Raw genomic sequence first — 14,058 nt, forward strand, 5'->3', positions numbered from 1 at the left:
TCAAATAAATTGCAAATTTATGTAATCAATGAAAACCCTTTATTCGGGTTTATGGTTTTTTTGGTTTTTGTTTTCATTATTCTTTTGAGTCACCACAAACCTTGCTGGATGCCAAATCTTCCAGCTGCTTTCAGTGTCGATCTATAGATCACCCAGCAGGGAGCACTACATGAGCATTGCAGTTACCACCCTTTCTTTGCAGATAAAGCGCATCATCATCTGAACAGGCACAGCTTCTACCATTTCCTCAAATTCTGATTTTGTTCCAGAACATGGATGACCCAACTAGGGCTACAGAGTAGCTGTCATGTCACAGGGATAGCCAGCCACTTTTTAAATACCAAATTGTATTTGTTTAACATGACCTCTGGGCCTACGACAGACACAAGTCTACTGGTATGGACACATCTGGTCATTTCCCAAGGATTTAGCTTTTTATCCCTCCTCTTCAAGAACATACAAAGGAACCCTCAGAGCACCCAAATGAGATGCAATAAGACTTAGCTAAACCTGTCCTCCAGCTATCATGTTTAAAGGATTATCCCCGCATGAATTTCCTCACAATTAGCATTTTTGTCAGGGTACCATTCATAAAAGTACCAACTAGATGGCACTTTACTCACTACCAACAACCAGAATAGCATGTTCAATAACATATACACACAAAAAGTGACAAAATAATGATTTTTATATCTTGTCTAAAACTATTCAATCAATTTTTATTCATATTGATTTCTCATTGATTATGAATAAATACAAAGCAGTGTTATTTCCTCAGTTAAGCTGTATCTGTATTCACTTTTCAGTTATTTCATTTTGGTAAACACAACTCTTGAAAAATAAATAACTCAGTACAAGAATGGCATGAAAAATGGAGAACATAAACAAAATACAAAAGCACTGTAGGACACCTGCATAACACTTGTGAAAAACAATGGAGTTTCTCACAACTGAAACCAGTAGTTTATACTAAAAATACCAGAAACAAAGCTCTAAAGAAACATTTCAGAATATCAGCATCACATAAAATAAAGCACAATTGAGGAACCAAGCCTTAATAATAATCAGTATAAAACAGAAGTTACAAACTATGCAGCATAAAATGGTGAAGAAGTTGTTTAAAAAGACTTAGGCATTCACTGGGTGATAATTATTTATAACACTGCCCAACACACAAAAAAGCCCAGTAATAACAGAAAACATGAACACTTACTGTCACTAGGGGTGCCCTGTTCTAGCAAAAATTGCTGTCCTTCACTCCACTGCCTCTCCAAAAGCTGTTCAATGCTGGCAGCTACCGGGGGCAAATTTTCCACACTGCTGTTCACTGACTGATCATAGCGAATCTGTAAGCTGCTTACAGGAGATCTGTTGAAAACATTGTAATGTACACATTTAAAGGAAGGAAGAAAATGTATTTAGCAAAGGGCCCATAAAGTTTCGTACCTTGCGCTAGCCCCTAGCACCTACATAATCCAGAGCTTCCAACATTAAGCTTCTCAAAGCCACTAGGAACTCTGAGCTCTCATCACCAAGGTTTTAACAGAAAACAGCAGTTTGGGAATTTGTGTACAGAAAACAGATGCACAGTTTAGCTGCACTAGAAGTTTATGTCTAACAGACAGATCTTATTTAACTCAAAAAGAGCACATATTGCTAGAACAGGAAATAGGTGCTCAATATAGTAATAAATTATATATAAATCAAATATCTAAAAACATCTAAACAATGGTGAAATACAAAATATGAAGCCTGATTAAAATCATTACAATTATGACATTCTCCCATAGTACATAGGTCACATGTAATTTTGATATGTGACCTGTACCAAAAACCCATGTAAAGAGAAATTTTTGAATAGCGAGTGATTGAGTAGAAAAAACGGTTACTAATATTTCCATAATTGTTCTTCTTCAAGAAATGTTGCACATGTCCATTCCAATGTAGGTGTGTGCGTGCCCTGAGCACAGATGCCAGAATTTTTTTTCCCTAGTGGTATCCGTCAGGTCAGTTCCAGAGTCCCCTGGTGCCACATGCTCATAGTGCCAGTATAAATGGCCCTGTCAACCACGCTCCCCCTTCAGTTTCTTCTTACCAACTGCCTCTGATAAGTGGGGACAGAGCATGGGTTTTGGAATGTACATGTGCAATACATCGCGAAGTACAACAATTACAGAAAAATTAGTAACCATTTTTTCTTCTTCGGGTGCTTGCACATATCCATTCCAAGGTAGGTGACTCACAAGCAGTTGTACAGGAGATGGGTTCAGAGTTCAAGGGCAGGCTGACTGCAAGACAGCTCAGCCAAAGCTGGCATGGTCTTTAACCTGCTGGGTAATGACATAGTGCATTGCAAATGGTGGACTGATGACCAGGTTGCTGCCTTGCAGATGTCCTCAATCAGGACTTATGCTAGGAAAGCAGCAGAGGAACCTTGAGACCTTGTGGAGTGAGCCATCAGATTAGCTGGGGGCAGGATGCCCATAAGATTCTCTGTGTAGACATGGGGAGACTCTTCATTCTTTCCGCTATCACTATGAACAGTTGAGCAGATCTGTGGATGGTCTGATCGTTTGTATGTAGAAAGCCAGAGCCGGCCTAACTTCCAAAGAGCGAAGGCGCTGTTCCTCTCTATTCACATGCACTTTAGGGTAGAATAATGGCAGGAAGATTGCTTGATTGCTTAGGAACTGTGAGGCCACCTTTGAGAGGAATGATTGTTGTGGTTGTAACTGGACTTTGTCCTTGAAGAAGGCCATATACGGGGGCTCTGATGTGAGGGCCCAGATCTCTGAGAATCTTCTGGCTGAAGTGATGGCCACTAGGAAGGCTACTTTACAGGAAAGGTGTAACATCGAGCACCTTTGTAACCTTTGATGGGAGATGGCTCAGGTCCCAGGGAGGATAGGAGCTCTAACCTGTTGGGTGAAACAGAACCTCTTCCATGGCTCCCATCCGAAGGATGGATTGAACTTCTTGTTCCAACATTCGCTTGTGAGAAGGGTCCCTGAAGAGGGATGGGGAGGGTGGGATGGGAAGGTGGGGTAGACAGCAATTGGATGGTGCAATCCAGTTCTATTGTGCTGAGAACGTAGCGATCTGAAGTAATATGAGTTCAGGCAACCAGAAAGTGGAAGAGGCAGTTGGAGAACAAGGGGGTAACTGGATCCGATGTAGAGGGATGGCAATGCCAACCTTGAGTGTCTCGTCAAAACGAGTGCTTCAAAGACTCTGAGTGTCTGAGGCCAGGCTGCACAGGACCAGTCAAGGAAGATGGGAGAGAGGGTCTGTGCCTGAATCCTCTGCTGATCTTGTCTGGGTGGCTGTGAAAAGTAACAGCCAGTCTTCTGGGGCCTGTAGTACTTCCTCGACCCTGCTGGTATGCACCGGGGACTGGCTCTTCTCTTGATGCTTAATGATGCTTCTTCTTAGGCACTGAGGAAGACCATCGGTGCCACAAATCCTGAGCTGTGGGAGGAGTGCTCCGCACGGAGGCTGAGGTGCTCGGTGCCGAGTCCAAGTGCAGCTCCAAGGCAGGTCTTAAGGTTGCCTCCATGAGGAGGACCTTTAGTCTCGCCACTCAGTCCTTTTTGTTTCAGGATCTGAGGTCCCTGCAAATTTGGAAGCAGTATTCCTTACGAGATTCTCCACGGCACTTAAGACAGCTTGAGTGCAGGTCACTCAAAGGCACAGACTTACCCACCCACTGAGTCTTGCCCCAGCACCAGGGAAGCAGATGACTCCACTAGCTAAGCATGGAGGCATCCGGAACTAAATACTAAAAACTACTAAAATTACTAAACTAATTCCTATCAAGCTGTAACAACTATTTACAATAACAACTGCAGAAAAATCACTAGGAGAAGGATTGCCTGAGCAAAGTGGTCCCAACGGATACCACTGATGGGAAAAAATTCTGGCAACTGCTCAGGGTGTGCACACCCTACACTGGAATGGACATGTGCAAGCACTTGAAGTAGTTAGTAATATTATTTCATAAAAAAACCTTAAACACATGAGATTTGCATTCAAAAGTCAAAAAATTTCAGAGAGGTAGCCGTGTTAGTCTGTATCCACAAAAAGGTACCACTGGATTCCTCAGAGTCTTTAAGGTGCCAAGTTAAAGTTGCCTATACGACCATAACTCTGCCACCTTTGCGCATATGCATTCATATACTATCTTAATGCATAATCATACCCTAGTCTTCCCACTGGACCCATCTCATTCAGAATGAATTTCACTGCTCTGAAGAAAGCCAGTACAAGGTCTATGTACCCCTTAATCCAGGGGTCCCCAACGCAGTGCCAGTGGGCGCCATGGCACCCAACGGGGCGTCTAAGCGCACCCGCGTACTGGCCGGTGGACAAGCATCCACCGAAATGCCGCTGACAAACTGCGTCATCTAGAGGTGTTGCTACCGAAATGCCACCGATTTTCGGCAGTATTTTGGCAGCGACGCCTCTGGATGCTGCTGCTTGTCGGCGGCAACACCTATTGACATTGCCGCTTGTCGGCGGAATTTCGGCGGATGCTCGTCTGCCGCCACGGTCCTCCATGGTTCATTGCCTTGTGCCTGCCAGACGAAAAAGTTTGGGGATCACTGCCTTAATCCCTTTTTGAGGCTTCACCTGCAGTCTACAAGGTGGACCATACTCAGTGAACAGAACAGCTGCTCAATATTTCTTCTTATCCTCATTTTTCCCTATCTGGCCCTGTGCCTCATTCAGAGCCAGATTCAAAGCCAACTGAAGTTAACAGGCATCTTTCCACTGCCTCCAATGGGCTCTGGATCAGGCGCTCAAGTACTACTTATTTGTGGTGTGACAGCAATTCGCAATCAAGGATCACAGTCCCACTATTATAGACCCTGTACAAATATATAACAACAAATTTGTCACTGAAAAAGAATGCAGACCAAAAGACAACAGGTAGATATAGACAGACGGGGAGAGAACAAGGAAACAATGAGTCAATTATGATTATGTCTGTCATGGAGGTTGGGGAAGTCACAGATTCCGTGACTTTCTGCAACCTCCATGATTTCTGCAGCGGCTCCATAGCCTGCTTGACTGGCCACTGCTGGAGCAGCCCTGCGGCCAGCTGCACTGGCCGCTGCTCAGGCAGCTGATCCCAGGGACCACCTGAGCAGCGACCAGTGTGGCTGGTCCTGGGGACCATCTGAGCAGCGGTTGCGGGGGCAGCCTTAGCAGCAGCAGCAGGTGGGTGGCCTCTGGCAGTGATCCGGGGCCGGTCGGAGCAGCCACTGCTTGGCAGCCCCTGTCAAGTGGTGCCGCTGGCTCTGCCCCTCCCCCCCCCCACCAGAGGCCCCCCAGCAAAGATTTAGTCAGGGGTATTTATAGTACAAGTCATGGACAGGTCACGGGCCGTGAATTTTTGTTTTTGCCCATGACCTTTACTACAAATAGCCATGACTAAATCGTAGCCTTAACTATAATTAATGTAATAAGCAATGGTCACAGCACAGTAGATGCCTAACAACTATCAAGTGCTGTAGTAGGCATTACAGCATAGGTGATTTTGACTTAGAGAGAGAAAATACAGTAACTTTGCAGACTTTTACATGTTATTCCTCCTACATATAAAAGATGTGAGAGAAAGTGCACAGGAGCTTACTGAAAAATTTGACAAATGGATAAAAATTGGCATCACTAGCAAAGCAGAGGCAGAGGCTGATGGTTCAACAACATATAAGTGATATGCAGGGCAAAGATAGACCAAGAATGGACTTTAATGTCACCACAAACTACTTGTCTTCATGTGGTTGAAGTGATGAATGAGGAAGAAGACTCTTGCAGAATCATTTTGAACTGATTTACTACTTCATTCAAATCTGCACTATAATTTTGAAACTTCTATTCTTTCTGTAGAGGCTTTTCTAAGGCATTGAACATAACAACAGATTGTCTTATGAGATTAATCCTCACAACACCCCTGCGAGGTCAGGAAGTATATTCTCTGTATTTTACAGCTGTAGAACTAAAGCAACGAGATTAAACAACTTGCCCAAGGTCAGACAGGAAGTCTGTAGCAAAGTCAAGAGCAGAATCTAACTAGTTTGTACTCCAGTCCACTGCCTTAGCTATGAAGTGATCTCTTCCAGTGCCCCCTTGTTTTATTCACTACAAGGGAACAAATCACGGGTCCCGATTAAAAAATAGTATTTGATGCTATAATAAAGGATTATATTGTAATGCATATGTACAAGAGGGGAGAATTACAGTTGGGCAGACAAGTCATTCTCATTTCCTGATATCTGAGTGCTTCACTTTCAACCTTAACATTCTTGTGAAGTGACTTTTTGTATAGAATTTCCTAATTAAAATAAAATTAAAAAAAAATTCCACCATGTTCACCTATTTGCTAGACAGAATTAGAATGCTCTGTATAGTGTGTTATATATGCAATGAAACAGAAGCCCTTGCCTTATTTCAGGCATACGTTTTTGTACCATGTCTCCTTCAATATTTACTTCCTACTTATTGCAGAGTCAGCATGTAACTGTGTAAATTCTCAGCCTTACTATTATATTAACATATTGATTTGCATTTATATAGGGATGTACATATATATTTAAAAACAGTTATTATACACTGTATGTTATTTTGAATGTTTGTTGGTATATTAGTTAAACAACATTTGAGGCGCTTCCCATTTGAAACTGAAATCATTTATATGCACACTATACACACCAACATTTATATTATACACTAAGTATGGGTGTGTGTGTGTGAGATTAGATATCTAATACAATTGTTGTAGAGTGATATAAAAGTATTATTAGCATGAGCTGGAATGGCTGCACAATTCACAAGTGAGTTCTGTAGGTCATACCAAATGATTGCCAATAAGGTCTTCAAACCACTCCACTTTAGTATACTATATATTAAATAAAGAATATTTTTGAGTGTTAGGTCTATTTTTTGTACCCTACTACCTGTAAGTAGGTGGTCTAGTTACAATAAGCCCAACTGTACAGGATTCAGAAAGAAAAAAATAAAACTAATAAACGTTAAAAAAAAAAACCCACCAGAAAACCCTGTAAATGTGTCTTAAAATAGCTTGTCTAATACATAAAAGTCCCACAACTTTAAATTCTGATATTCCAAGACTTTCAGGCCTAACTATTGTCTGTCATACATATGAGACTGGTGTAATGGGGGGGGGGAGGAGTGTCCATATTTCAAAGAATGAAGTAAACATTTCTATTTTTTTAATGGCAAATGTATGAAGTTACTCAGATTTGAACATTGCAAGAGAGACAGAGATGGATTAGTGGGCAGAGGTTATATTAGGCAGTCAAAGGTGCAAGGTACGTGTGACGCTGTCTGGAATATGGGTGACCATTTATAGTATTATTGATACCAGTATTACAAAGAATCTTACAAGATATGCCATGTAAGATATCAGTGGAAAAATATGATTGGCTAAATATGATAATCATGTTTATATGTATGTATCATCTTTGTACAGAGAGTTATAAATGTGTGTGGTATGTTTGTATTTCAAACTTGTGCTGTGTGTCTGGGTAATACCTCCAGACAGATTGGCATCAGCACTATCCAGCGTGCTTGATGGCTTATGAAACCCACTGAGAGAAGCCTACAATGAAACCACTGAGAGAAGCCAGGGATTTCACCGATGAGTCAGCAGGACATGTAGGGACATGCTGGTGGACAGGGGACTCCCATGTGCTGTAAGTTTGTGTTTGGTACAAAGGAAGTACAAGTCACATGGCAATGGATATAAAAAGCCAGCTGCATTTTGTCTTCAATCCTGCTTCTTACCTCTGGAGCAACTTCTCTACAAACTGAAGCATTGAACAAAGGACTGACAGACCCGTACAAGCTTTCGGCGTGTTCCAGAGGGACTCTACAAGCCAGCAAATTCACCAATGCTGCTAAGAACCTGATGTATGGACTCTGAAGTCTTATATAGTAACTCATTGCTCTGACCACTTAACAACTCACTTCTTGTTCTGTGGCTGGCCCTTCTGGGATCAGAAGAACACTTTGTATAGTGAGCAGAGTTTTTAAATAACTTCTCATTTTACTGGACCTATGTGCTAATTGGGAGCCAGAGAACTGGAATGAAATAGAGGGGGCTGGGAGATTTCTTTTTTCAGCTTCTTGATAACCAGTGTGGGGGATCAGGAGCACAGTTTGTGACTGGTTGGTGAATCTAACTTCAGCGTTAACCTCCAGTTTTGGGAGAATATGCTCTCCTTTTTGCAGCCTGCCCTGACCTTGGCATTTTCAGTCTGGGCTACCCTAGGCACCACAGGTCACAGTATGGTCTTTTTTTATATTGTAGATAGGGCCGGTGGCACTGCCTATCATTAATGCTGCCTGACACTTCCTTTTATAAGACCCAGTTTTCAAGTGCTTATAACTTTGCCAAACTTTGATTTCAGGGTGTTTGCCTCAGGCTGATTTTTTTTTTTTAAATAAAATTTCAGTCAAAATGATTCAGCCATTTACAAGAATGAGGCTAGAGAAAAATACATTATTTTGCCCATGTTAAAAAATTCTAGTAACCTATTCCTTGAACAGCTCTAGTGTCCCCATGGTTTGGATCCACCAATATATAACATATACATTAAATTATAACCTAATATAGCTTTGTTAATTACAGACTTCTACAACTATCTCGGACTGTAATAATAAAATACAGTGTTACAATACTATAATATAGTAACTGAAATTCTTTGAAGGCCTATTGTCAGAGTTACCAGATGGCCAGCTGAGGCAGGAGCAGAGGCAGGCTGGAGAAAAGGCAGGCTAGCGTGAAAACAGGAAAGGCTAAGCAGGACCAAGAGCAAAGGCAGTCTGTTGAAATTACTGGCAATTGGAGTGTTCCTGGCCAGAGTAGTGTTGTTGAGCAGACTGGAAAGACTGCTTTCCTTAGGAGCTTATGTATGTGCCTAGGGATCACCTCTTGGGTCCTTGCCTGTGGATAGGCTGAACACGCTTGAGTGGTATGACGACTACCACAAGACCTGCAGTTGATTACCCTGATGACTTATCTCACACACTGGACTCAGAGATGATACATCAGGCTTAAGCAGACTTGGGCTCAGAGGTACCAGAGGCTCAGACATGCCCAGAGCTATCACACCTATTGAGCAATCCTGATGCGAATGCCCAAGCAAGGCATACAACAGCATCCTTTAAATACCCTACTTCAAATAGGCCACATATGCAAAATAATCACTCTTAAAAAATAACCATCACCAAACAGCACTCTTATTTCACTTAAAGCACTTAACCCCCCTCCCCCCACAGACGGTTTGAATGTTTTTCCTTAAAATTATACACCTCTACCTCAATATAACGCTGTCCTTGGGAGCCAAAAAATCTTACCGCGTTATAGGTGAAACCATGTTATGTTGAACTTGCTTTGATCCACTGGAGTGCACAGCCCTTCCCTGCTCCCCCGGAGCACTGCTTTACTGTGTTATATCCAAATTCGTGTTATATCGGGTGGCATTATATTGAGGTAGCGGTGTAATTTAAAAATCAATGGCAACAATTATAAGTATGTTAGAGTGAAAGAATTCTGTAAAGAAGATTCTATTGTCAAATTTCCATAGTGGAGATCAAGTGCACTGTCTCTAGAGCAAGAACACACAATATTTGGATATAGTAATATTATCTATGTTTTACCTCCAGTATTGTAATCTGAGGTATATGGGAATTTTTGGACATTAAAAAAAAAGAATTATAGTAACAAAAATAGGTATAGAGTGGAGCCAATAATACATGTGGATAGAAAATTATAAGCAGGTCCCTTTAAGGAGATCTCCATTATCTCAGTAACCCTAGGTAAAGAGATCATTTATCTTGCAAATCTAATCATGTGAGTTTTAGTTAATATCAGAGTAAATTTGAAACCATTTTGCTAACTTCCTGGACATGTACATTGTCTGCATAATTCTTTAGAATCTTAGCAAATATATGTACTATCGATAAAAGATAAATAAGTTTCCAAATCTTAAAATGTTTCCTTTGCCTGTACTCTCCAATGTAAATAATGCTTACCGTGGTGAAAGACTTCCTCTGGGTGAACCTCCCCTGCCAACAAGGCTGCGAGTATTATCTCCAAGATCTTGATCTATAATGTAAATATTTCACAGCTGATAAAGTTACTCTTATTAGATAAGAGTTTTAAAGCTGCTGTATTTTTAAAATATATTAAACCTTAACCACTACCTGCAGTTACTACTAATGTGTAGATAGTTGAAGATTGCTGAACTGTAGCATGTAAGGCATTGTCCTTACACATTTCTGTGGGTGTACCAGGCCATGGATTATGTTCAGTTCTTTCATTCCTTTCTGTTTTACAGCACAGAAGCGTGGTTTGCATTTGCAGTACCCTCCCCTCAGCCACTTTTAATTTCTACGGTGAAAGTAATGAATCACAGCTGTGGACAGCTAATCTGTATGCTTATCACAGCAAATCCTGATGCTTTCTTTCTTTTCTTTTAAAACACTTTTCATCCCAAGACAACTCAAAATATAAAATGCATAAAACCTACCACTGTCTAACAATTATATATTGGTTTAAAGATTTACTGACCATTTTATTGAAGTGCTTACTTTATAAAATTGCTACTGTTTATAAGCAAGAGCATAGGAAAGACTTTTGCTACCATGTATTAAAACAAACAAACAAAAACCCTCATTAAATAAATATAAAGAAATGTTTTGCTTGGAAGGACTCAAAAAGGTTATTTTCCCTATGGCCTCTCAGTAAAATAACCCTATCTGCCCCCTTCAAGGCTTCCCTCCCCCTTTTCTGAGTCAAATGACCTCTGACCTCTTAGAGGGCAAAGACATGACTGATCCATTCTTGGTAAACTGCTAAACTCATTCCCTTCCCCCAAACAGGCATGACTACTATGACATGTCAACAAATCCTTAAGGATGGAATGAAACAAAGCAAATCCAGTAGCTCATTAAAACTGGTCTCTTCTGCGATGTTACAAAATGTCAATTGGTAAATATTCACAGGATTATTAAACAGTGTAGAAGTTCTCTAACAGGATCTTTCTGCCACACAAAGTTGTGTGCAATGCAATTTCATGAATTATGCAAATAAAGGTTTAAACTATTCAAGACAAAACCCAGTGCTGTTACTTTCTTTGCAAAGAACTAAGAGAACTGAACACATCAATCACAAAAGTCACAGGAGACATTGTTGCATTCCTGCCTGCTGATGGCTCTGCTTAAACATTTACATTTCAGACAGTAAAAAATGCATAGCTATTTTGCAGTACAACAAAGAATTTACTTCCAACATGAAAGAACCATATACAGTCATTGAGGAACCAAATCCCCAACCAAAAGTTCACAAATAAAATTAGCAGTCATATTTTAAGTAGTTAAAATCAGGAAAGCAGATGCTTTGAACAGTTCTAGCAAGCTTACCTGCTTGACTGTTTTCAGACTGAGCTATAAGTGCTGCCATTGCTGAATTAGGATTCAGCCTATTGCCATACATGTGGGATGGAGGCAAACTGAGGGAAGATCCAGGTAGGGTGTTTGCCTGTAAGACAACAATTAAAACTACAATCTTTAAAAAGTCTGGGAGAAAAATTCTTAATTTATTTGAGGGACACTTCCTCATGAATTAAAATTAATTACTAGTATGTAAAATACTTAAAAGTTAATTAATATTTTAAAAGTAATTAATGATTTTCAAACAAGATTTGAGAATAAGGAAATATAATTGCAATACTTTCTGAATGTATTAAAGTGTAAATTGCTATTTTCTCTGGTACATACATTAAACAAAAAGCTTCTATAAAAATGTAAAAATGTTAGTGTATGAATTGTTAGAAATTTTTGAATTGTAACTTTTAAATGATTGGCATACAACAAGTAGGATGTGTAGACTTGCTTACAATTATGTAACTAATACTAACTGCATACTAACTAAGTATGCAGCCAATGCCAGGACTTAGTGGCATGGTGACCATGCGGTTATCCTACTAATTATTTAATCTTATTAAACCATTTACAAAATAAGGGCAGGTAGACAACAGATGTCTCACAAATGCTTGGGTTCCTTACATCACAAGACGGCTGTGGAGGTCAAAAGGTCCACCTTCCAGCTCTATAGTTTAACTACACAGAGCCATATTTCCTTTGCTCTACTCTGTCATTAGTAAAACCTGCACACTATTTTGTTACTTCCTATTTTGATAGGCTTGGAAGCCTGGTGTTTTTTTGTTTTGTTTTGTTTTTATTTTAAAGAAAGCAAACAGCCATTACAAGTATGTTTTCTATACAATACGGGGCTCAACGAATCACAGTTTTGCCCTGACCCCATATAAGGAATTGTATTTTTGGCAGCTGGCCAGCTCTACTTACTGAAGAGCTCGTCAAAAGTTTGTATTCATTCATGTTGCTAACCACAATTCTGAAGGTCTTTCCTGGGACTTGTGCCAAACAAGCGAAAATGAACCCTTAAACAGATGAAGCTAAGGAGGCTGGCCAAAAACTTGCATAATCCAATGCAATAAAAATACCTTCCCCCCTTGGCTGTTTATACTTTCTCCCTTTCGAAGAACAGATCTGCCTTAATACTGAATTTTGGAAGCATACGATCACAAACAAAAACAATACTGCCGGTGCTAATAGAAGATATTTACATTAGCCTGAAAGAACACACTTTTTTCAGAATAAAAAATATATTTTAGGTCTATGCTCTTGTGTTTACAGAAAAACAGATGCACAACCTGTGAGATTACATTAACAATAATCTTAGCATGAACCTGAATAAGAACATGCAAATAAGCTTTTCAGAAGAAATGAAATGCTTATTTTTTTGTGATGTAAAAAAGAAGGTGAACAGCAGGGAAGTCAAGTTGCAGGACATTTTGACATATATAACTGCACACAAGAGACACATACTGGTTATTACAAGAAAAATATTACACAGTGTAAACTATGTCTCTGGAAAGAATCATACACTGCCATTAAGGTTTGGCTTTTAGCCAACGTATTAAACTTGATGAATGGACTTTTACAAATTCACACAACTGTTTCCAGTGATGCTGTATTTACTATATACTGGTGAGAAATCATGGCCAGTACTTGTATTCAAGTTTTTCTATTGTTGAGTATACTGTTAGAATAAACAAACATAAAATGTAGGAACAAGAAATTCTGTAAGACAATAGTCATTTTAATAGATTTTTTTTATAAGAACAAACGCTCACAGGTTCACCAAGTATGGAGAATCTGGCCCTTATTTAAAGGTTTGTAGAATATTTCCATTAGAATAAATCTGAACAAGTTATAAGCAGTTTAAAATACTGTAAGTTTTTTCACTTACCTGTTTATGTGAATATGCCCCTGAAATGTAGTACATTAATTTCCACTAAGTTCAGTGACACTTACTGATGGAGGCAGGCAGCACTGAACCATTCCAGCTGTTTTCCTCAATAAACACCTATAGCATGACTCCAAATCGACTAGCATTATTTGTTAGTAACCTTTCATTTTTCCTCTCATGCAAATAATAGGAATTACAAATTTCTGGTAAACACTTTCTCTGAAGAAAATGTTAATAAACAGAAAAATTAACCAAAGGAATTATCTGCGCCTATACTTAAAAAAGACAAGACCAACCAGGTAAAACACTGTATATTCCAAATTTAAGTTTAATTGAGGCAGTTATAAATTATATTAGTGTATTTCTACCCTTTAATCGATGTGAATTATGTTTTATTCGTTTTTAATTTTTGAAAGTTCAAAGTGCTAGCATTTCAGGAGAGTGAGATTTTTAAAAAAAATCAAGTAAAAAAGGTACACTACTCACTTCTGCTGCAGAGATTGGATTTCCGCCCCCATTATTCTCAATCTATTTAATTCACAGCAAGGTTAATAAAACTAAAGTAAAGCAGCATGTATATGATTACAAATAAATGTAGAATAGTGGCAGAATTGCCATAATCGGCAAAAACAGAACATGTTTAGTAGACTGAAATTAACAAAAAAATTCATAAGCAGAGCTAGATGAAATTAGTTAGA

At 39.5% G+C, this 14,058-nt stretch overlaps 1 protein-coding gene across 10 annotated transcripts in view; it reads right to left on the reverse strand.

Annotated features, from left to right (window-relative positions):
* Positions 1-14,058, reverse strand: part of MLLT10 (MLLT10 histone lysine methyltransferase DOT1L cofactor) — a 271,019-nt gene that overhangs the window by 11,156 nt on the left and 245,805 nt on the right. For all 10 annotated transcript variants that reach the window (XM_039523898.1, XM_039523897.1, XM_039523896.1 and 7 more), the window contains 3 exons: positions 11,449-11,566; positions 10,060-10,132; positions 1,214-1,368 (listed from right to left, as the gene is read on the reverse strand). In XM_039523898.1, coding sequence (XP_039379832.1) covers positions 1,214-1,368; positions 10,060-10,132; positions 11,449-11,566 — 346 coding nt within the window. The remainder of the gene's footprint in view (positions 1-1,213; positions 1,369-10,059; positions 10,133-11,448; positions 11,567-14,058) is intronic.

Source organism: Mauremys reevesii, linkage group 2 (assembly GCF_016161935.1).
Source record: "Mauremys reevesii isolate NIE-2019 linkage group 2, ASM1616193v1, whole genome shotgun sequence".
In the NCBI taxonomy this organism is placed as follows: Eukaryota; Metazoa; Chordata; order Testudines; family Geoemydidae; genus Mauremys; species Mauremys reevesii.